Source organism: Balaenoptera physalus (assembly GCF_965194825.1).
Source record: "Balaenoptera physalus genome assembly, chromosome: 12".
NCBI lineage: Eukaryota > Metazoa > Chordata > Mammalia > Artiodactyla > Balaenopteridae > Balaenoptera > Balaenoptera physalus.
In genome coordinates this window covers 19796043-19819510 of record NC_138897.1, presented here as the reverse complement: position 1 = coordinate 19819510, position 23468 = coordinate 19796043, and the positions used below count along the sequence as shown (strand labels likewise).

General features: G+C 40.6%; 1 protein-coding gene across 22 annotated transcripts in view; it reads right to left on the bottom strand.

Annotated features, from left to right (window-relative positions):
• TCF4 (transcription factor 4) overlaps positions 1–23468 on the bottom strand; it is a 355918-nt gene that overhangs the window by 4123 nt on the left and 328327 nt on the right. For 17 of the 22 annotated variants that reach the window (XR_014252068.1, XM_082418477.1, XM_082418464.1 and 14 more), the window contains 5 exons: positions 6708–6843; positions 4923–5085; positions 1504–1733; positions 869–1009; positions 1–672 (listed from right to left, as the gene is read on the bottom strand). The exon at positions 1–672 is cut by the window's left edge. Coding sequence is in view for 21 of the 22 variants with exons in the window: in XM_082418477.1 (XP_082274603.1) it covers positions 873–1009; positions 1504–1733; positions 4923–5085; positions 6708–6843 (666 nt within the window). In the remaining variant the exon portion in view is untranslated. The remainder of the gene's footprint in view (positions 673–868; positions 1010–1503; positions 1734–4922; positions 5086–6707; positions 6844–23468) is intronic. The other 5 variants (XM_082418482.1, XM_082418481.1, XM_082418480.1 and 2 more) reach the window with 1 other exon arrangement.

The following is a 23468-nucleotide window of genomic DNA, read 5'->3' as shown; positions in this document are numbered from 1 at the left end:
TTTTTAATATATATTTATATATATATTTATATATATATTTGTCATAGGTCTATAAGATCCATCTGTTCCTCCTACCCTAAGGAATGGCTAATGTCATCACTTCGCTGTCATCAGGATGTTTGCTGGTTTTGTTACGAGGGCAGCCGAGCTTCCCTTATTCGATATCCGGTAATTATAAACACTAGCTGACTTGAATACCAACAAAAACGGTCATGTAGTTTTCTTCAGAAGTACACTTTTTCATTATTGCAAGTTTACAATTTTTTTAAATTAAATATTTTTTTTTCAGACTTACAAATTAATTATATATTTTTTTTTTTCCAAAAGAAGTTTAGGCACAAATGCATTGTTCCACAGTGTGGAAAGATTGCCATTCAGTCTCTGGGCTGCGTCTCAGCCTGCACATACTGCTTTGAACATTCTGAATGATATGTTAAAGAGAGTCATCCCCCAAGTTGCACTTTTTTTCTTTCTTTCTTTTTTTTTGTTTGTTTTTCGGTTTTTTGATCATTGGGAATGCTGAAACCTCTTGCGTCTGCGATTCATAACTACTCAGACTTGTCTTATATTACAAAAAAAGGGGTTAAGGACAAGTGTTTATGTGGGTTTAAGATAATACAGCTGTTAAGGAAGTGGTCTCTTGTATTAATGAAGCAATGTGGCAACTTGGACCTGAGAAAGAAGAGAGAAAGATGAATTAATACGTTTATAACAGAAAAAAGGAAAGCTTTTATTTTTAAACTTTTTTTTTTTTTTTCCCAAGGGGGAAAAAAAATCTGTGAATTTGGGTCAAATATGGCTTTCATGGCTGATGCCTTGGTGAGAGTAACAAAGGAAAGCTTTCAGAAATGGCTGAAAACAAACTTGCCCTTTTACATCTGTCCCATGTGATTGGACGCGTCTCCCATGCCGGGGTGAGGCCCCGCCAAGGAGAGCGGGGGCGGCTCCGAGGACACCTTCTCCTCTTCCCTTCTTTTCAGACATGCAGCTTTCGGATTCAGATTCCTTTCTGTGGAAGAGGAAAGCACAGAGCATTTAGGTCACACCCAGGGCTTCTGGTCCAGGGCAAGTCATGCAACGTTTCTGTGGGTCTGTTGATCCTTTTTCTCAGTTTCTACCTTCCAGAACAAGAGGACCAGTTAGGAAAATGCACACTACTGCGATTCATTTGCTCAGTGGCTAGTAAAGGTCGAACTCCCTGGTGAAACTGTGCAGTCACTTTACAGTCTGAGAAAGTTGGTAAAGCAAACGTACCCAGCTCCGGTTACTGAGAGGACCTATGGAAACGTCCTAAGGCGGTATCAGTTATAAGAAAAATCCCAGGATTCAGTTACGGGAGAAAGGGGAGCTGCCTCATAGACTTAGATGAGGTTGAAACAGTGATCCTGAAGGATGCCTAAGAGTCTACTCTCTGCTCCCGCTCAAGGCCGCCACAGCATCTCTGCTCTCTGCAGTGGCGTGCGACCGTGACCTCTGCATGGAGGCCAGCTGGCCGGCACTGACCTCGGACTTGCTGCTCCAGGCTGAGGATGACGGCCACGGCCTGGTGGAGGATCAGGAGCTTGGTCTGGGGCTTGTCACTCTTGAGGTGCAGCTGCACCATGCGGCCCAGCTCCTTGAACGCCTCGTTGATGTCGCGGACCCGCAGGCGCTCGCGGGCGTTGTTAGCCATCCTCCGCTCCTTCTCCCGCTCCGCTTTCTGCTCCGGTGTCAGGTCTTCGTCATCGTTATTGCTGCGGGACAAAAGGGAAAAACGTGACATTTTCCAATGGGGTGGGGAAGAAGACAGTTCCTAAATTGCTTTTGTTTTCTTTCTGAGTTTTCAGGGAACTTTTCCATCTCAAGATCTTGTCCTGGGCAGAATTTTCCATCCACCTGGGCTTGGCGTTGCTTTAGGTGGCTGTTGACAGTCCCTAACGCCAGACATTTGATGTCTCCTGGACATGAAACGTAAACCCAACAGGAGAGGTTCGAGTTGGGGCCCCGAGTGCACCATATGGATGGAGGGGAGCAAAAAGGAAAACATAGCTTTCATCCCTAAGGTTACGCACAGCAAAGCAGAGCGCTGTCACCTTCAGCTCAAGCTACGCTTCAAGACCACGATTCAGAAAGCGTTTTAGACTGAAGCTGTTCTTTTTAAAAAAAACTTTCATACTGTGACATCCGAAACCCAAGGAGAACCAGGGATTGAAAAAACGATGTGGATAGGTCGAAATTAAGACGATGCAGCTCAAACAGGATTAAGAAGGTCCTACATTCAAGACAACAGAGCAATGGGAGTAAACACGGGGGCCTGTTGTCTATTAACCAGCTTGGAAGGCTTGGTCAGTCCACTTAATGTATCTGAGTCTCGCTTTTTCCATGTATGAAATAGAAAGGTTAGAAAAACATCATCTCCATGGCCTTTAACATTATGGATGTTTATGATTCCCCAGACAAGTTGGGGAAACCTGAGTTGACATGAGTTCTAGGCAAAACAAACCCAACCCAACCCAAACACTTACTGGTTATCAATACCAATGACCTCATCGTGAGTCAAAAATGAAGCCCAAAAGCTCATCCCTGATTATGAGAACAGAGATATCACATGATTCATATCAAAGGCATGGTTGGAGCCAGGAGTCTGGAAAGGGAAGATAACTTCTGTTTCTGGGTGTCATGCTGACAAATTAGAAACTTTTGAATGGGGGGGCAAATAGGAAGATGAGCCACCTGGAAAGCATGTCACATCAGGAAGATCTCATGGCGTCAAGGCTTCAGATAATTCCTGGGCAATCACGTAAAAAAGAGAGGTGTGGAAAATGTCTCAGGAAGGCAGAACAGAACAGAACAAAGAACCCTGAGCGGAACAGTCTGAATTAACATGAGCAAGAACCTTTTTTGAGTATGAGAGATATAAAAAATGAAGTAAACTTCACTCAAAAGCAAGAGAGTCTTCCCTGCAAGAAACAATATGGAGGTGACCATCCACAAGGATGTTAACCTAGAGATCTGAGCACTGACCCCAAAGACCATCAAGGTGAGCCTCTACTTTAAAATTCCATGAATCTGAAAGGATCACAGAATAGAGATGTTAATCACAACCTTTCAGAGCTGGAGGAACACGTGGGAAGTTATCTACTCAATTCAATGCACACTTAGTGAGTATTGGCTTAAAATGTATAGCTCCGAATCTTCCACTGTGGAGAATGTCTGGGTAGCTTCCAAATCGCACTAAGGATCCACTACGATGGCGAAGCCCCAGTCAATCAGAAATGGAGCAGATTCTTGGGTTCCAGCACATGCTGCTCATAAAGATGACGTAAGTAAGCCAAGAACACTTATAAAGGAGGCAGACACCAAAGAAAGATGCTGTTAAGACTTGGCTCGTCTTCCTGTAGGTTAAACTCTGCCTCGAATGTGTGCTGGTGAACGCGCAACTAAACTGAACCCATCGGAAAGTGCTCTCTTTCTCTGCCCTCTGATTCTCCTCCTCATTTCCTTGCCGGTCCCGCTCTCTCCCACCCGTGACCTCTGCTGATGCCAAGGAAATCAAGATTACTATTAATTCACACCCACATTCTGACACACAAATAGGACGTAATAAGTGAAAAGAGAACAGAGTTGAGTTTCTGCTCATCCCATCCTGAAGTTAAAAATCTGGGTAATGTTTTTACACATCAAACATATGCCACACCTTTTCCAAAGTGGGCCTGAAAATGGGAATTTGTTTTCCAAGGGTATTCAGGCCAATAATGAATGAGAATTGGTTAACCTCTGATAAATAAATTGGTTATGCGAAGAAAACTGCCTAGATTTGGAGAGTCTCGCCTTACAACACGGTTTTGGGGGCCTAAGTAAATGTCAAAACAGTGACCTTTTAAAACAAGGTTCTTAACAGCGAGTTAAAATGTTGTACTGAAATGTCAAAGAATCCACTGATATGCATGCGTTATGACCACTAGTTAAATTACCAAGAGCTGACTGATCTAACAGAGAAGCTGGTAAGGATGTGAAAGGCCCTTCTTGGGATGTCTTACCAATGTGGCCAAGTCAGGAAACTCTGTAGCAATGGTGAAAAGGGGTAAGATAGAAGCTTCCAGAATTTCTGAAACTGTGGTAGAACTTGTAATAAGGTTTATCTCAATAACTATAAAGGCAATATGAAAAGGCAGCATGCCCTTAATTCCTAAAGGACGCCAGGTATAACCTTGAGAACGATAGCCTTGAAAAGGGAGGTATCGTCTTAGTACAATTCATTTAATTTGCAAATAAAAACCATCCAAGGGAACTGAGGTAAAGAACATGGGTGTCACAATACTCAAAAAAACAAAAAAAAAAACCCATCTGATTATCAGATTAAAGTTCAAGGAGATAGATTCTAATTTAAAGATATCGGGGACTTAAGAAAACCAACCAGAAGCTATTTTCCTGCAGTTGCATTTTCTGCCGAGAGAAAAATAAATGAGCAATTTAGGTATTGCTCTTATATATATCAACATGTTAGAATAAAGCTGGGAAATCAGTACTTTCTCACTTTTGAGGTAAGAAAAAAGTTACAGTTGCACATACATCAATTGAGCTTTCAATAGAGCTAAGCTCTCTTTTTAGAAATATTTTCCAAAGAACATTTACGACCAAATTTGTAGAATAAGTATAGTTTTACAAATCGACTGCTTGCATTTGAATCAGTTACAAATTGTTTTTGCCGTGTGTCATTATTAGCACTGGGTCCAAATTCATAAATGCAAAGACATTTTTGGCTTTCCTAGAGTACAGGTATCTCAAACGATACTTTCGTACCTCTAGAGCAAGCCTTTCATTTTCTTTTCAGCTGCAGATTTACCTGCCAGGAAAAAACTGAATAGTTTCTTCCTGTTCTGTTCACTTCATCAAAGTCCAATAAAGGAATTAAATGAAGCGACAGTATTATATACTGTTACCTAGATCTTGACCTAGTAATGGATTTGATATCCTTCTTGTCGTCATCTAATTTCTTGTCCTCGGAAGATTTCGTGTCTTGCAGGTTTTCATCGCCCTCGTCGTCGGATTTGATCTCAGAGCTGCCGGAGGAGACACTCTGGCCCTGCAATCCTGGTGGCATGCCTGCAGAAAAAAAAGAGACCAGGTGACACGGCCACCAAAGCCTCGAGGCACAGACACGCACACCCCAGACTGGAGAGCTGCCAAGCTATACAGTTCAGACTGCCGAACTGTGTGATCTGTCACTTTTTTCATGGTCTTTGGTGAAGTTTCAAAAATGCACCTGCAGAAACAAGTTTTCCCTGCATTGGCTCTGAGGTTAAATTCTATTTTGCAATCTTTTGGAGTAGACGGTAATTTCACTGTCTACAAAACATCAACTTAATTGCAATGAAAATCATAATCATGAAAATCACACACCTCAATGTTCTGATTAAGAACCCAAGTAAATATCAGCTATTATATTGAGTTTCTTCCATATGCAATGATTTAATAGAAAAATGTCCTTAAAATATAATTCCCAGGGAGTGCGCTAAATATGTACAGTCAAGACTTCAATAGATACTCTAATGATATTCTGAAATCAGGCTTCCCTTATCCTCAAGGAGTAACCAGCATTTAAAAATGGTACATATGGAAAGCAGCTACTGCTCAATGAAGACATTTCTAGCTCTACCACTGCTCAACTTTCCAAGATCACAATATATTTTAACACGTGACCCTAATGTAATCATTTATTTCTAAGGTAGAAGCGTGTCTATTTAGTGTTTCCTTCTATTTGTAATCTGTATAGTCTAGAACTTTATCACTCAAAATCTGGTCAGTGGACCAGGAGCACTCTTATCCCCTGGGAACCCATTAGGAATGCAGGACCCCAGATCAACTGAATCAGAATTGGCATTTTAACAAGATCCTCAGGTCCTGTTTGTGCACATTAAGAAGTGTTGATCTAGGACAGAGAAGGAAAACCCAAAGGCTCTTTAAAAGAAAGGGCCATCGAAGTATTACTATTCAATGAAAAATGGCAGGCATACCCACATATATAATTAATGCTCAAGATTCTTACAATGCTTAACAGGTGGGCAAGTGCTTATACATATTATTCATTCTTGTGCCACTGTTATCATTTTTATTCTCAACGTTGAGGGGAATGAGGAGATGTTATGTAAGCATTTTGGGGTCACCTGGCCAGCCAGTCGCACAAGGACCCTGGGACCCAGGTCTTGCCCCTGCGGCACAGCTACCTGGGGTCCCGGGAAGCCAAAAGGAGACAGTGGTACGAGGCAATGAGGACGGGGCTTGATGACTCAAGAGCGAAAATCATCCAAGTTCCATTTTTTGAAATGTACCTACATTTCCTTCCATCGTAAGAAACAAAAACCATTTCCTTCCTTCCTCTTCATTTGGAAGCATCGCTGTCAGGCTACAACTAACCACATTAAAGGATCTGAATGAGCACAATGTGGAAATAGCTAAAATCACATTTCCTCTCATCAGTCTGTGGTCTCATTCCCTGCTGCAATAGGAGCAGGATTTCCGAGGATGCTGGAGCAAAACAGTTATACTGAAGAAACACAATTAGCCAGCTACGTTTGAAATCCTTTCCCATTTACTTACCGTCTTTGTATCAAAATGGATTCTTGGTGATGTGTCAGTGCTTCCTGAGGGATGAATGAGTAAGCATGGGATCCACACGGGATCTATTGTTTCAGTGAGGTCAGAAGCGCCCGCGGAGGCGGACCTACCTCTGTAAGGGTCCTGGGGTGGGTTCAAATCAGGGGACGTTGCAGACTGCACAGGAAGCTGTGGCACGGGCACCTGGTTTGGGACAAGAGAATGGCTGCCCCTCAGGGCCACGCCATCTTCACGATGGGCCCCAACCTGAAAGGGCAAGAGAAACCGTAGAGTTTAGTGGGAGTCAGAGGTGTGACGGCTACTTCCAGGACAGCAGGGACCCAAGGAAGGGAGATTAACCTTTGAAAAACAATACTCCCAAATGCATTTCACTAGAGGGCGCTAAAGGACCACGCATGCACCTAGAGTATCCAGCAAAAGACACTTTAACACTCAGTAAGATGCTGTGCTATACATCCAGTGACAAATATGGCAGAGTAGCTCAGGCAGGTAAAACGTCAAATTGTCTCCCAGGGTGCTGCAGCGGAGTGCACTGATTCGTACCCATCTGTCTTCTATCATGTCCGCCAACAGATCTGACAATTATCTTAATGCCCATATGCTTAATTGTGGGCTTCTCAATTCCCCCATTGCTATCGGAAATCCTACAGGAATTTCAATTTGGCATTCGACTTTCATTTCAGGGGATAAGATTCTCAGGCCTGCCATTTTTTTTTTTTCCATAATGCCAGCTAAGCCACTGACAGCGGAAGCTACAGCAGTATGGGACATAGCCCCTGCTCGGTACAAATATAATAAAATGTCACCTGGCTTTCCAAAACTGGCAGCCCATTCCAAATTAATGTTTACTGTATTTCATCAGCTGCTGAGTTCCAAATCCAAAGGGGGACCGTTTCTGCCAATGCCACCATACCGGAAAATGTACCAATAAAGGTTTTATTAAACACACCAGTAATGCCATCATTGCCATGCAAAGATGTTTGGACATTTTTCCATATTTTTTTTTCACTATTCTGATCCTAGAAAGACACCATATTGTAAACACTCTCTATGCTTCCAAGAACAAAATTATAGAGTACAGCATGATGACTTGGTCTGAAAAAAATACTGCTGAGCTTTTTATTAACTACTACTACCTACTCTGGGGTCCAGAGATGTTGACCTTGTGGCATTGAGACAGCAATCACTGACTTTATAGTGTACACCTTCAAGTAAGACCAGTAAGCATTTGCAAACCGAGAGGAACATGAGTAGCATTTTCAATGGCATTTCCAAGTAGTTATTTTCTTAGCCTATTGTTAGGTGAACACAGGACAGTGGTTCTAACACTAAAAATATTTATCCATGAATTTATACGGCTATGAATCAAAAAGTGTAATTTTTTCCCAATCCTAAATCTGAAACCACGAAGCAGAATCGTCACTCTTTTGCTACCCAGTGTTTTAAAAGAGTATTTCCACAAAGTGCAACAATAATAAGAATCTGAACAAGCAACAATAAAATTCACAGAACCAAATGAAGCATGTGCTATCTAAAGGCAGCCTAGTATAAAGTGTCACCTTTATATCCTCCAAAACAATACAGAAGAAAATAATTCAGGGAGAGGGAGGAGGATCATATAAATCTTTCTAACTGCCCAGATTCAAAATACAGCAAAAATAAAACCATTATATATAGAATGGACAAAAACCAAGGTCCTACCGTATAGCACAGGGAACTACATTTAGTATCCTGGGATTAACCATAATGGAAAAGAATATGAAAAAGAATGTATAGCTGAATCACTTTGCTGTACAGCAGAAATTAATACAACATTGTAAATCAACTACACTTCAATAAAATAAATGTTTTAAAAAGTTAAAACAAAATACAGCAGGAATAGCAAAGGATTTAAGGACTCAGGGGCATCAGGACGTATAAATGAATGTTGTAGCTGAGAGATCTGGGGAGCCCAGTGTTTTCTGCTACTCGGGTGTCCGTGTGCCTTCCCAGAACAACCTGAACGGTGGTCATTCAGTGTCTATGTGGATGCTTCAAATATATTAAGACCCTGATTATCTCCCAAAGCAGCTCACTCCATTTTCACCACAAGTTGGCCTCCTTGTACATTCCACCCACTGGTCCTAGATTCAACTTCTGGAGTTCCATGGAATAAGTGTCAGCCCTTCTCACATATTTAACACCATTGCCATGCCACTCCCATTTTTCATCTGTAACTGAAGCCTAATCTTTTATAGGTAGACCATGCCCACCCAATTCCCTTCAACCATTTCTCACTCTTGTGTATTGTTTTCATTTTCCTTCCAAACCAAAGAGTGGTAGCTGTTTTCCATTTTTAGATCTGTGCATTTAGAAGACTGATTCAGTCAATGATTATCCTTTCAATCTAAGATGTCAACTTGCAAGCATGAATTTTATAGGCCCTGATCAAATGGTAGCTCTTTAAGACTGTCAATCAATGTTAACCTAAATAATTACCCAAGTGTTGATTCGGTTACTGGCATTCCCAATGGATTTCATTTCTTTCCACAAAGGATGATTCTAAGTTGGAATCACTGAAGGTAACCACGGATTTGAGCACAGCAGAGATTCTCGTACTCTCCTTCTATTTTAGAGTCATTCTATTAAAATCCTCAAGCCTTCTTTGTGGGCAGCTACGATGCAATTCAAGGTTAATATTTTGCTTTTGAATTAAAATATATTCAGTTATTAATCCTGAAATTTCTTTTTTTTTCCCTTCTAGACACGTTTAGCTTTTAAAAGAGGATAGAAGGACCCACAACCAATGACCTTTCTATTTTCTTTCCCTCAACTGTAAATGAAAGACAGTGCAACTGAGTGAAAATTATACAATAATGAGAATTAATATGTAGATTGTAACTGTAACTGGTCTTCGTTTGCTGTATAATCACGGGTCAGTTGCTCAAATCCAAAATGGAGAAAATAACATTGGAAGTTACAGAGAGTAAGTTCCAGGTTTATTGCAAGGAGTAGCAGTATGCGTGACAGCTAGTACACAAAGGTACACAATAATTATTGATATTGTTAGGTGTTCCAGCTGAAAATACTTGCATACTACGTAAAAATAAGAGTCTACATAGTTCAAGAAACCTTAGAACTCAAGCTACTTTCACTTATAATCCTCTTTGCACTCTGTCTCTATTTTGTTCATATCCATTTGATTTTAAATCTTTCTCCTGCAGAATGACAGTAAAATCTTAAATGATCTGTAAGTATGTTTGAGAAGATAGTTGTTCCAACTAGGTTTTTGGCTTTTAGCCACGCATGTTAGCTAACTTTATTTTCTATAGATCATCTCAAATAATACATCATTTTCCACAAAGGAAGTTGGAAACAATGTTATCCTTGATTATCGAAGGTCTCCCTTGTAAACTACGTATATTCCAGGTCAAATGAATGACTAATGATAGGTCCACATCCATGTATCCATCTAATTAGCGTGATTCTCCAGGATCAGTTCCATTGCCTGCGGCTGTGGAATAGTATTCCAATCTGAAGAATTAGCTCTGCTTTACTTGTTTCCTTGACCACAGACAGCATTTCCTAACCCTATTTACTTCTCCCTCAGAAATATTATTTCTGGTCACATAAGAGACAAGGAAAAAACCACAGTGAACGGCCAGCACAAACCCGTCAATAGAATAACTCAGAAATAGACGGAGAAACCAATACTGCCATCTGTATATATGAGGGTCAGGATTTGTCCACTTACAAATATAATAATAATGTAACTAGAAAAAAAGCAGATTCCTTTAACCTACAAATCAATTCTAAGGATGGTACCCAGAAAATCCACACTTCATTAAAGTCCTATTTTCATAAACCTTTTCATCTACATAAGCAGTAAAGTTAAAAGGCAGCCTATGAAAGGTTAGTTTTATCAATACTGATTATAAATTTTTTTGCAGTCTTTAAGAATACAGTCTTCTTATAGCCACATACAATATGGTTTTAGATATATCTATGCTAAAAGTAGAAGAAGGAACTAAAATCTAAAAATTATTCAATAATTATCAGTCGATTGATCAAAGGGTACACTTATTAATTCAACAAATATTTCCTAATCTAGCCCATGCTTGTCACTCTGACAGGTACTGGAAACAGGGTGGTGAATAATTTAGATGTGGCCCCTGCCCTCATGGAGCTTATAAGCGATCCTTGGTGGGATTTTCGTGGAGCGATCAATTTAGTGTGGTGGTTTTGATAGTAAGGACCAGAGACTCATTCCAGCTGGCTCAGGTAAGAGGAGATTTAACAGGAAGATTTCTGTGACCTACGTTTTGGGCCTGGAGAACTCTCGGGACCTAAGGCCACCCCTTGTGTCTCAGGAGCTGTTCCAGCCTCTCTCCTTCCTCTGTTGGTACCTCTGTCTCTCTCTGGCTTCTGCCCACTCAGAACTATGGCCTGGACACTTCTCTTCCTTCACAGGAGTTCCCAGTACATCTTTTCAGGTTCTGAATCAGCTCCTAACTCCCTCTCTGTCTTAGTAGTTCTGAGTTCAGAATGCCAAGATCATCAGATGGTCCAGCTCATCATTTTGAAGCAGACACAGGCCATCCAATGAATGGGCTAGCCTGGGATCAGGTGTCCTCACAGCTGGTCCAATGAGCTATAAAAGAAGAGGAGGAGGCAAGATCATGTGGTCCAAACATGGCTGCCCCTTCCTCGGGCCCCCGTAAATCACGGCTTTTATGTGCAGCTATCTAAGCTCAATTGTATCTTAGGTCAAGGAATATTCAAATTCCGACACAGCTATTTAAATTCTCCAGTGTGACTTTATCACTGGGAATTACTAAATACTTTTAGAAGTGTACTACTTCTTTTGAATCACATTAAGCACCATATCATTTTAAATAATCTTACTTTCTGACGAAAGAATTGATATATTAAGAACACTTTTCAACTACAGTATATAGACTTTAAGGGAAGGAAGGGTTTGGGGAGACTTGGATACCAGTTAGGACAAACTTCTTCTCATTTTACAGAGAAGAAAGCAAAGGCTGAAATGGTTAAGTGACTTAGTGAACATCTGGTTAGAGGACTAAAACAGATTTTGAACTCAGAAAACTTATAACAACATTGAACAACTTGATTGGGCATATATTATATATATATATATATATATGTATGTATGTATGTACGTATATACGCACACATAGGGGAGGCGAGCAGAGTTTAGGGACAAATGGGGTTACTTCCTGGAGTTTTCATTTTAAAGCAGTGTGTATGTGTGTGTGTGTGTGTGTGTGTGTGTGTGTGTGTGCGTATACCTAGATGCAGATATAAAAAAATCATTTTAGTTTTCCTTATCATAGGGAGGAAAACATCATGGCCCACCAACTCAGGCCAAGGCCAAGATGTCTAACTAAATTACAAAATTTAATATTTGCCACGACTCCTCCAACATAAACAGATTTAAAAGATATGCAGTTTCAAATTAGGTGGCTGTTGGCAAGGCTGTTTGTATGTGGGGATGCGAAGAGAGCATCCTGGTAAACGTCCTTTTTCCTGATCCTCAAGCTAACAACAAACACCACAAACAAAAAAGGCATTCAGTGTTTCTGCTCTCTTTGTTTCCAGAGAGTATTGTGAAAGTAATTATTCTGTTGTATTTAAGAGGCCTATTTCATGGATGGGAAAATGTATTAAATTTCATTTGGCAGTTATTCAATCCTTGTTAATGTTATCTCCAGAGATAACTGCTTCAAAACAGGCTTTCAGACCTCAGTTCTTTCTCCTCTACCATAATCCTTCTAAAAGAGTGTAGGATGGAAACTTTAGGAAACTTGTCATCAATTTCTAGACCCGCGCTAGTGACACAAAACCAGAAATGCTGTTAGAGACATTTTAGTAGCTCAAAACGAAAGTTTGTAATTAATGGCATCAGGTTCAAAATCTTCCTTTTGACAGAGGTGTTTTTTAGAAAGAAGAAAAATAACAACAAGAAAATGGGGCAAAGAAAAAAGTCCTGGTAACTTTTACTTTTCTCTCTTCTTTCTCTTGTTTTGCCATAATCATAAAAAAAAAAAGCTGATGGGCTGGGTTTTTTTTATTGTAATTGGACACCCATTGACAGAGAAAACAGTTTTGGTGTCTGAACTGTAATCTCCCCATGAAATATCAATTATACATGACAGTCGTAGAGTGCTAGATTTCAGTTTCAATTATCTTGCCAGATCTGTCTGTGTCATATTAGAGGAAAGCAAACATTTTCTCAAATGTGCAAAAAATACCATTGAGTCCAAAAGGTGCATCTTTTAAAGAAGTGGGAAGTGGTCCTGCAAACTTTTTTTAATAGCACACAGATGGGAACTCGGAAGTTCATGAAATAGCAGCGGTAGACACTGTGAGGAATAATATTGGAGGCACCAAATTCTGTAGAAAATGAGACTAGGCTCTGATAATCAACTCTTTCGTGTGAAAAAGCCCTGACATCTGGGACACCCTTCAACCACGAATATAATTTCCATACTCCTCAGTTTTAAAAGAATTATCAGATCATTTAAAAAAATTCATGTGATTAAACATTGAAAGGACTTTCCACTAAAGTCAGATCTGGATTGAGTTCTTTAGTTTGGATTTCGATTCTTAAAATGTTTATTGGGAGTAGGCCTCCTAATTTTCTTAAAAACACCTGTTTTTCTCCCCCAGAAATTTCACAGCTTCACTTAGGCTTTGCCTGAAGTAAGGTAATTCCTTACTGGGCAATTCTTGGAAACGTATTTAATGCTTATTCCCCAGATGATAAAAGAATTTTCGAGAGGATTTAAACACAATCTAAATGACCCTGACCTTGGCAGTGTCACGGGATCAGCTAGGCTGAAACCCCCCTGATGTCCACCAAAATGGTTAAAGATGAATGATTCTGTGATCTAGTTTGAGAGATGCAAACGGCTGTTACCTGATTTCAGTTCATCTTTTTATTTTTTTTTTTCTTAACTCATAAGTTCCATCTAGTGAAACCGTTTCATTTCTCTCCTCTGTATACCCACCCTCCACCCCCAATTCTCTACATCATTTTCCTACACAGGAAACCAGAACTGGATGCAGCCCACCAAGCGGGGACCTCGGGGGGTGGTTAGGTAGAGTCCGTTCCATCCCTTCCTTGCCCCGGGTAGCAAGTTAGTAAGTAGGCTGGAGGGAACTAAAGTTAATCCATGCCTAGTGAAGCAAGCCCATGTAGCACAGAGATTATGGTGCACTTTTGCAATTACTTGTAAGCAGCTTCTTTTGTCTAGTGTGAAGGAAAAGACAACTGGACACTTGATGTGTACTTGGAATATCGGGTCCCTGCAGTGTGAACACACCGGGGTGAGGCCGACTGGCACACAAAGTGCCCTGTAGCCAGCCTAGGAAGTCCGTCACTAGGGATGCATCCTTACCTAGCTGGCCTTAGTTTTAAATTTTTTAAATTAATTTTTATTGGAGTATAGTTGATTTACAATGTTGTGTTAGTTTCTTTGCTGTACAGCAAAGTGAATCAGTTATACATATACATATATCCACTCTTCTGTAGAGTCACAGATGTGGACAACAAACATGGTTACCAAGGGAGAAAGGGGGGGGTGGATAAATTGGGAGATGGGGGTTGATATATACACACTACCATATATAAAATAGATAACTAATAAGAACCTACTGTATAGCACAGGGAACTCTACTCAATACTCTGTAATGACCTATATGGGGAAAGAATCAGGTCTTTATTTTTTAAATGCTTTTTTTAATTATCCAATTAACATCCGCTGATTGTAACATATTCGGAAAGGCAATGGAAGTGTGAAGAAGCTTGCCTGAACTAATAAAACATTTCTTTCCCATCACTTCCGAAATACTCAGCTTGTAAATGCTATATCCTCTGCGCGTCATTTGGTCTCTTGGATATCAAGTTTCCAGTATGGCTTTTCATTGTTCTATGGATTAAGTCTAAGATCAATACCTTATGCTTCTGGGTCCTTCACCTGGACACCCGAGGACCATGCTTGTACCCTCCTGTTCTTAAATTCCTTCATCTCAATATTCAGTTACCTACTTGTGGCCCCTCATCTGCTGCCTTCACTCCCACATCCCTAAGGCTTGAGCTAAAGCCCTTCCTCTTCTGGCCCCCAGGGCTGGTTTCCTCCCCATGACCCCTGACCACTTCTCTTTCATTAGTCCCACAGACCCCCATACTCTCATTCCTCCTAGACTGTCTGGGTCTCCAGAACACTCATCATCTTGCTGGACCTGGAAAGGGCTCTCCCCTGATTGTTCATTACGGACACCACCCTTAAAACACACTCAAGGCCACTGTCTAATAGGGCAGGGCATACGCATCAATGATTTTGTTTTGCTGCTATTCACAAAGCCTATACTTGTCTTTTTTTTTGGCCATGCCCCGACCAGGGATCAAACCCGTGCCCCCTGCAGTGGAAGCGTGGAGTCTTAACCACTGGACCACCAGGGAAGTCCCAAGCCTATACTTGTCTTGAAATGTAAGCATCCCAAGGGCAAGCACTGGCTCCTTGTATAGGGCTGTAATATCACAAGGTGCAATTAGTTACTTCCTAAACGGTAAATGATGACACCAATGGCATATATCTTGTGAGACTATCTGAAATCTAAAAGCTTTCGGTACTGTCGAATATAGGTTTAGCATGTTTCTATCAAAAAATAAACATTTCGATTTATTCAACGAATGCCTTAGGAATGCCTATTATATGCAAGCCACTGCAGGAAAAAATAATAAAAGATAGATGTGTGTATTACTTTACAACCTCTTACATCTTAAAGGCGAATTAATATAATTACTATATAGGGCAAAATAAGATGAATGTCATAAAGGAGTATAAGGTCATGTAGGGTTTTAAAGGATGGGTGAAATCATATCAGATGGAGAAACCAGAGACTACTTCAAGAAAAAGGTGGCATTTTAGACAGGATTTGAATGATGGGTAGAATTTTGATATAGATTATCTATATATATATATTTTTAAAAAACTGATATTTGACATTAATTAACATCTCAACTTTAAATAAAAGTTCCTATTTTTACAACAAGAAGTGCCAATATTTAGATTATATATATATGAAGAAGCAGCTAAGGACTGCACATCAACGTGTTTTCATACCGTCAGACAACACATTTTGGACAAAAAGCAGACTTTTTGTAAAGCCCTTTAAAAACCTCAATGGCTTTGTTACAAAGTGAACAACATAGGGCATTTTGGATACAAATGGTACCTCACTGTATGTGTGTATTATTGGCCCAAATGATTCACTCTTATTTAACTGCAATGAAGTCTTTCATCTCCCAGCTATACAATAATAGTTTCCATATGACCAGTGGCTCTGCTATAAATAAGATCAAAAGCAAAAGAAAGGATTTAATAAAAGAAAATGACATTAAGAGTAGCATTAAATCAGGGGAAAATACCAATATCCAACTCTTTGTTTTTTTTTTTTTTTGAGAATAAAGCTCCACAGAGGACTAAGCAGTTTCCCCAATATGTCATGAAAAGGCATTTACAAGCAGTAGGCATGTGCAAAATCCATTTGCGTAGGCTTTAGAGTGGCAAAGATTAAGTTGGGGGACGGGATGGGGAGAACACCCCCCCACGTAGAGGCAGGCTGGAGGACAGGTACCAGACCAAACAGCTCGTCTTACAGTGCACAGTTCAAGGGAACGTGTCAGTGGCGGACGTCCATCCACTTCTCTGTCCTCTTCTGTTCTATTTTATGGAGATGGGCTTTTTGGTAATCCCGAGTTTCTCAGAGAATCATAACATTGCTCAACCCTAGTACATGAGTTCTGAGAAAGGAAGTTTTTTTTGGCAATGCACAGTGACTTGATATGAAGAGCCAACTTCCCAAACAAATTTTCTTCTAGTTCTTTAAAAAAAAAAATTACAATGTTAATCTCTATTCCCGACTGGATAAACAGCTGCTAATAACCCCCAGCTCCCAGGGGAGGAGGTCGTTTCCTTTCATCTTCAGGCTGGTGGATATCTGCCGTGCACTGGACTTTAGTGATTCCACATGTTTTGTACTTGGCCTTTTTCAAAACTGCCTCGTCCTGGTTCTGCCAATTTGGGTTCCTTTTCTGCCTTTCCCTGAGATTGCCTCCATGAACTTGGAGGACGTACTCAGTTCTGCGACTACTTATTTGAAATCGTAGTTCTTTTACTGTGGGTGTATTTAAAGAGGAAATTCAAGCACTTATAATACCTAAAGGAAGTTAAAGCCTTGGACCTTTGTATTTGAAGCCCTGGGAGGGAAACAGCCATTTCAGAGGGAACTGATTATTCACTCAAGGGCTGGCCATGTTCAAAGATCTTCAATTTCTAATAGCATCACTAATGCGATTACTTTATCTGTTTGCGTCCTAAATAAAGGAGCCGACTTCAACACTTTTTTCCTCTAATAGGAAGTACCCTGCAGAAGATTACAGGGCCAGCCGGGCCCCAGAGTCTTTCTCACTTGTCCCTAAGCACCTGCTTTTACTGGTGACCTCAGTTCTACACCTCAAGATTCAGACATTTCGCAAAACAGCTTTTTAAACAAAAACCAGCTGTTTCCCATCTAGACTGCAGGGGGAAAATTTTTGGGCGGCTCACAGAAACATTACCCAGAGACTACCATTCTCCAATAACTTTCACACACTTTCAGCTCCGAACGAGACCCGTCCCTGTGCCAAAGCTGGGGAGCAGGCAAATGTGAAATTAAAAGGTGGAAACTCAACACTGTGGTTTTTGACGATATGTCCAATTAACTGCTTGAAAATGAATGTGGCTATTGTATCAGGACAATGCTTCCTCAAAAGATGTCATTTAACTAATATTGGACTGATCTTTTGGTTAGACTCAACTTTAGAGTTCTAAGTTGACTTATGGACCTAGAGGAAGCTGTAATTATGCACAACTGTGAATGTCAACCAATTAAGTAGACTCCCCGCATTTCAGAAATTCGACGTTAAAGCTTCTGTGTTTTTTTTTTTAGGTATTCACTCCTAAAGGTGCTTTGCCTAAACCCTCTTCTTATTTCAAATCCATTTTGCACTTCTATTTTCTAAGCAATGAAGATACTTCTGATTTAAAAAAAAAATTTACAGCCCCAGTAAAAGTTAACAGAACACAACGCCTACAGGTTTTGAAAAAAATATAAAATGGCCAAGGTCTAGTCTTGGCTTTTAAACGGTGCCGAGTTGCTCCAGTATTTTCTGTTTTGGTATGAATGACATAACTGAATTACTTCATGAGCTGCTACTTTAATTCCTAAGGGTGGAAAATTCCATGAGTTAATTTAATTTGGATGTAAAAAATATACATGAAAATTCACTCTTCCTGTCGACTCTCCTGTGAAGGATGCGAGCCAGTTGTCGGAGCTGCCGTGCTCGGAGGAGGGACTCCCGGCCCAAGGCAGCCCTGCCTGGCACACCGCATCATCGGGTCATTTTCCTACTTCCACCCGGGCACTTAAGATCCTTGATTTTCTGCGTATTTTTTTGGATCATGTTTATTCTATGGCTCTGTAATGCCTTTTCTAGCCTGTCTCTATTGAAATCCAACGCAGACTCTAATGTGAGCTCAATGACACGTTCTCCAGGAAACTTTTCCTAGCCATCCCGAAGGCTGGCCAATGATCGTCCTTCTCCGAGTCACTTAATCATTCCACCCCGCGTGATAGTTAGTTAGGCACATACTTGTGTTATCACCCCCCCAGAGCCAAAGGCCTGTGGGCTCAGAGACTTTCTCTTACACATGTATGTATCCCCCAAGGACCTGAAGCACAGACAATACAGAATGAGTGGAGAAACATCTGTGTAATTTCTAACCTCTACAATAGAGATGTTTCCCTTCAGAAAATCTGCTTTCCTGAGAAAATGAGGGGAATATTACCTTTTAAAAATGTGCAGGTCATGTCTTCTCTAAATTATGGACTGTTTAGCACTGTGTCTTTGTCCCCAACAAAACATAACTGTGCTACTGAAAGCGTCTACCTGCTTTTTCCTCTGTTACTTAAGAAGAAAGCAAAGTCAAAATGTGTTGAGGTCATAGAGTCTGTTTTAAATGTGTTTTTATATTTTAAAAGCAGAGGAGACAACCGTTGGGTTTTATGTATTTAACGTTCATGACACCAGGGTGCTAAACACAGGGGAAAGATTAAGGAACTAGGCTTGGCTTGTCCTAGAAGCAAGGAGAAAGGGAGTCCTTTGGGTTTGACGGTCCAGTGCAGACTGACTGTCTCGTTTCTAGGTCACAGGGCCTGAATTAAAGTAAAATGGGTATTGGGGGAAGAAAAAGGGGATATACCTAATTTAGACCTAGAGCTGTGGGATCTGGGCACACATCATGCCGAACCACTTGTCTTAGAGTTTGTTAATGGAGAGTAAATGGTCTCCGTGCTATGGCTGGATTCAAAACCTCTTGACTTTTGTTTAAATGGATGCTGAAATATCAAATGGTGAGCTCAAGGATTCTAAAACTGTCGTAACTAACCCATGGTCAAGAGAACTTCTCTAAGTCAGACGGAGAAAGACAAATACTGTATGTCTCAGTTATATGCAGAATCTAAAAAAATGAACTCAAAGAAATGAGAGAGTAGAATGGTGGTTGCTGGGGGCTGGGGGAAATGAGGGGATGTTGGTCAAAGGCGAGAAACTTCCATCTATAAGATAGATAAACCCTGGGAATCTAATGTACAGTATGGTGACATTAATTAACAATACTGTATTGTATATTTGAAAGTTCTTGATGGTGGCTCTTAAAAGTTATCACCACCACCAAAAAAAAAAACCCAACTAATTATGTGAGGGGATGGAGGTGTTGACTAACCTTACTGGAGTAAACATTTTGTAAAATATACATGTATTAAATCGTCACATTGTACACCTTACACTTACATATATTAGATGTCAATAACATCTCAAAAAAGCCGGCAGAAGTTTTTTAAATGAAGGGAATTTCTTCAAGTTATTTTCCCTCTCTGCCTTTTCCCCCCAGGTTTTCTTAAAACAAAGTACAACATTGATACAGATAAAACCTTTCAATTGAGGTTGCTAATCTGCTTTCAGAAATTTTTGATAATTGTGGAGAGTAGGAGAGATGGTAGAACACTAGAGATAGGCAAATATCCTCATTAAAGAAAAACAAAACCCAATGTAGAAGCTATAGAAAGCTGATGTTGATGACTAAGATCTTGGGTGAAATTCTATAACAGGCTATTTAAAAGACAGTTCCGAAATGCTCTGAAACACAGGCGATGACCTCTCAACTCAGTTTAGTTCCACCAAGAACAAGTCTTTCTGTATAAACCTCGTTCATGGGAATGCTGCACACCTGGCGTTTGGTGACAAATTTGCCAACAACAGAGCTGCAGAATATGTGACTGAATGAGGATTTAAAGGAGACCCTGACACCGGAAACAGTATGAAATTCACTGATACGACAAATAGTGCACAAGGACAGTTGACGGACATGTGGTTGATGGATTTCAGCTGATTACAAGTTCAGTATTTGTCAGTAGAATGATGATGTCATCAAATACTGCCAATAGGATGCTGTGAGGTGGCCTTTAATGAAGACATAATGTATTTAATGGGTTTTGTGATAGATCCACCCTAGTCTGTGCTAATGATTCCTTGAGCACTGTATTCAATTTGAGATTCTACACACTAAATGGTCCTGGGTGAGCGGTGGGGGAGTATTCTTTTTAAACTTGGAAGAATGCACTGGAAAGTTATAAAGTCAAAACTTTTTTTTTTTTTTTTTTTAGGATAAATATTTGAAGATACAGATGTATACCCTAGAGGAAAAAAAGAAAAAAAAAAAAAAAAACCGAGTAGACTGTCTTCAAATAATTGAAAGTTTCTCAAGTATTTGTTGAGTTGACTTAGGGGTAACTCCAATGGGCAGAAAAATGAAAACTTCACAGGGAAGTAAATTTGGGCTGGACATAAGGAAGAATTTTCTAAAGTCTGATGGAAATGGGCTTTATGGTCATTTAGAGCTACTCAGCCTTGGAGGAAGGAGGCTAATAGAGGTTTGTTCACTGCTTGGCAGGGAATTTGTAGAGGGATTTGGATGGAGATGCCTTCTAAGGGTCTCTGAGATTATATGCTAATAATTGCTTAGAAATGAAGTATGTGCTCAAATATACACAGAAATGTATGGAATCAAAATCCCTGAAAACCCAAGAGGAACAAGACTGCGGATGACTAAGCCCCTGCGGATCATACCTTTGTTGACGAGGGCCACGTAGAAACAGGGTTTTCTGACTTCTGCTACTCGCATTACAACATACCAGTAAATGCTACTCAAAGTATCACATCACTGCCCACTACTCTCTCTTGGGGCCAAATCGGATTGGCAGAACTAAATAGCAACATGGTGCAGAGAGCCAAGGGGCAACTAAAGAGCTTTCTTGGGTTTCATCAGTTAACAGAACACGTGTAATACCAGCCACAGTTTTGAAATTGCTATGGCGTCGGGTTAGAGAGGAAATTTGTTGCGGCAGTGTAATATTTAGTACAAAGAGTGCTGGTCTCGTCGCTGGCTTGTCTGGTTTCTAATCCTAGCTCGGCCATTAACCAGAGAGTATCCATACCTGGGTCACTTTCCCCTTCTGGGCCTCAGTCTTCAGCAGTAAAATAAAAGCAATGGGCTAAATGACTTCTGCGGTGCTTTCAGCATCTAAAATTCAATGGTCCTAATTCTTAAGAACTATAAAAGCAGAACTAATTTAAGTTGTTTATCCTCTGAAATCCTAAGTGGTAAAAGCGCTCATATATTTAGTGTCACTGAAATAAAAAGGTGCTTCTTCACCTAATGACTGACCTTCTAATGAATTCTTTGTAATCCAAAGTCACACTAAAAATGATACTGAGAAGAGGGAAAGTGGGCTAAGATTGGCTTATACCAGTGGTTTCTGAACTGTGTGCCACATCATCACCTAGGAGTCTAGTAAGAGGCCTCAGGTGACGCCGTGGAGAACAGGTGTGGGTGGCGAGTTTCACAGGGCTCCTCCACCCCTAGGTCATCTAGGGCAACTAGATCCTTAGGAGACCACTACACCTACCAAGTGACAACCTGATCCTTCCCTCCTGGATATCAGAGCTCTGCTCTCCTATGAGTCTTACCACACTGCTGCAGCAATTTTTAAAAAAAAATATATACCCTATCCTACGAGACTGTGAACCCCTTGAGAGCAGAAACCACACCTTAGCATAGAGCTCAGCATTTGGTAATGACTTGGTAAATGTTTTTGAAATGAATAGATGGGCTTCAAGCAAAAAGGCTCTGGGAACCACACTAATCTTATATATTAATAGTATAGGAGCTTTTCAGCTAAAATGATCCCACCATTGCTGACTCTACTGACGAGTAATCAGGAGCAGGAACAGAATCACACGAAGATATTGGGTTGGCCAAAAAGTTTGTTCCGGTTTTTCCATGAGACAGTAATGGAAAACCCGAATGAACTTTTTGGCCAACCCAATATTTTTGATGTGAGTTTCATTCTTGTTCTGTTAAAACAGGAGTGAGGTCATCTGAAAGACTTTTTTTCAGGGCTCATCTGAATACTGCATGAACAACGGAGAGACATATTTGGAAAACCGTTGTTTCAGTAACTTATCAAAAATCTAATGATTTAGTATCAGAATTGATATCCGAGGGCTTCCCTGGTGGCGCAGTGGTTAAGAATCGCCTGCCAATGCAGGGCACATGGGTTTGAGCCCTGGCCCGGGAAAATCCCACACGCTGCGGAGCAACTAAGCCCGCGCGCCACAGCTACAGAGCCTGAGCTCTAGAGCCCGCGTGCCACAGCTACTGAGCCCGCGTGCCACAGCTACTGAAGCCCATGCGCCTAGAGTCCGTGCTCCGCAACAAGAGAAGCCACCACAATGAGAAGCCTGCGCACTGCAACGAAGAGTGGCCTAGAGAAAAGCCCATGTGCAGCAACAAAGACCCAACGCAGCCAAAAAAAAAAAAAAAGAACTGATATCCGAGGCACAGAGGGGAATGATATCTGGGTAAGAGTTTCTAACCAGGTTAGTAATAAACCCAGCTATTTCTTCATTCTCCCACATTCCGAAATTTCTGCTTGGATTCTGTTAGAAAACTGGGAGGCTAAGGTAAGAAAAACAACTTAATGTTTTAAAATTAACTACTCCAACCACCTAGCAAGGAGCGCTCACCACACCTCTTGCCACTTAGCACAGACATGTTGATTTAAGAATAAGTGTTTAGACAAGGTGGCATTTAATCCAGCATACTACCATACTGGAGGAAAGTTCTTTACCTTTCCATGTGGGTAGAGAGCTGCTTTGGGAAATTGGCCATAAGACACCTAGAAACTTCTCTCTTGTCGACAAACATTTGTTAAGATTTGAAAATCACGAGTTCTAACCACCTAAAATTAGTTCTTAAAAGGTATAACTATAGATCCTCTCTGAGGAGTGCTCGTGATGGTAGGATAGAGCATGGAATTTAGAGTCAAAGTCCCCGAGTTTAAATCTAGCTTCCGGACTTGAGACTGACCACTCAAACCTTCTAAGGCTCATCTGACCAACACCTAAAATGGAAAGCATTACCATCCTCACTGGGCTCTTGTGAAGATGGCCTGAGATGAGGTATATGGAGCTCCTAGCTGAAGGGCTGGCCACTTGTCAGGCACTCAGAAAATACGAGTTTCCTTTCTTCCCTTTTGACTGATGATTTATCTACTGGGAGGGAAACAAAATGTAATACATGGTACTCAAGGAATTTACAATCTAGTTGGTAAGGCAAAAGTCAAACCTACCAAAGATATATACCTCTGCCTAAGTGGGTAAAATAAATATCTAGCCAATGGTATGATTCATAGCGCTGTGA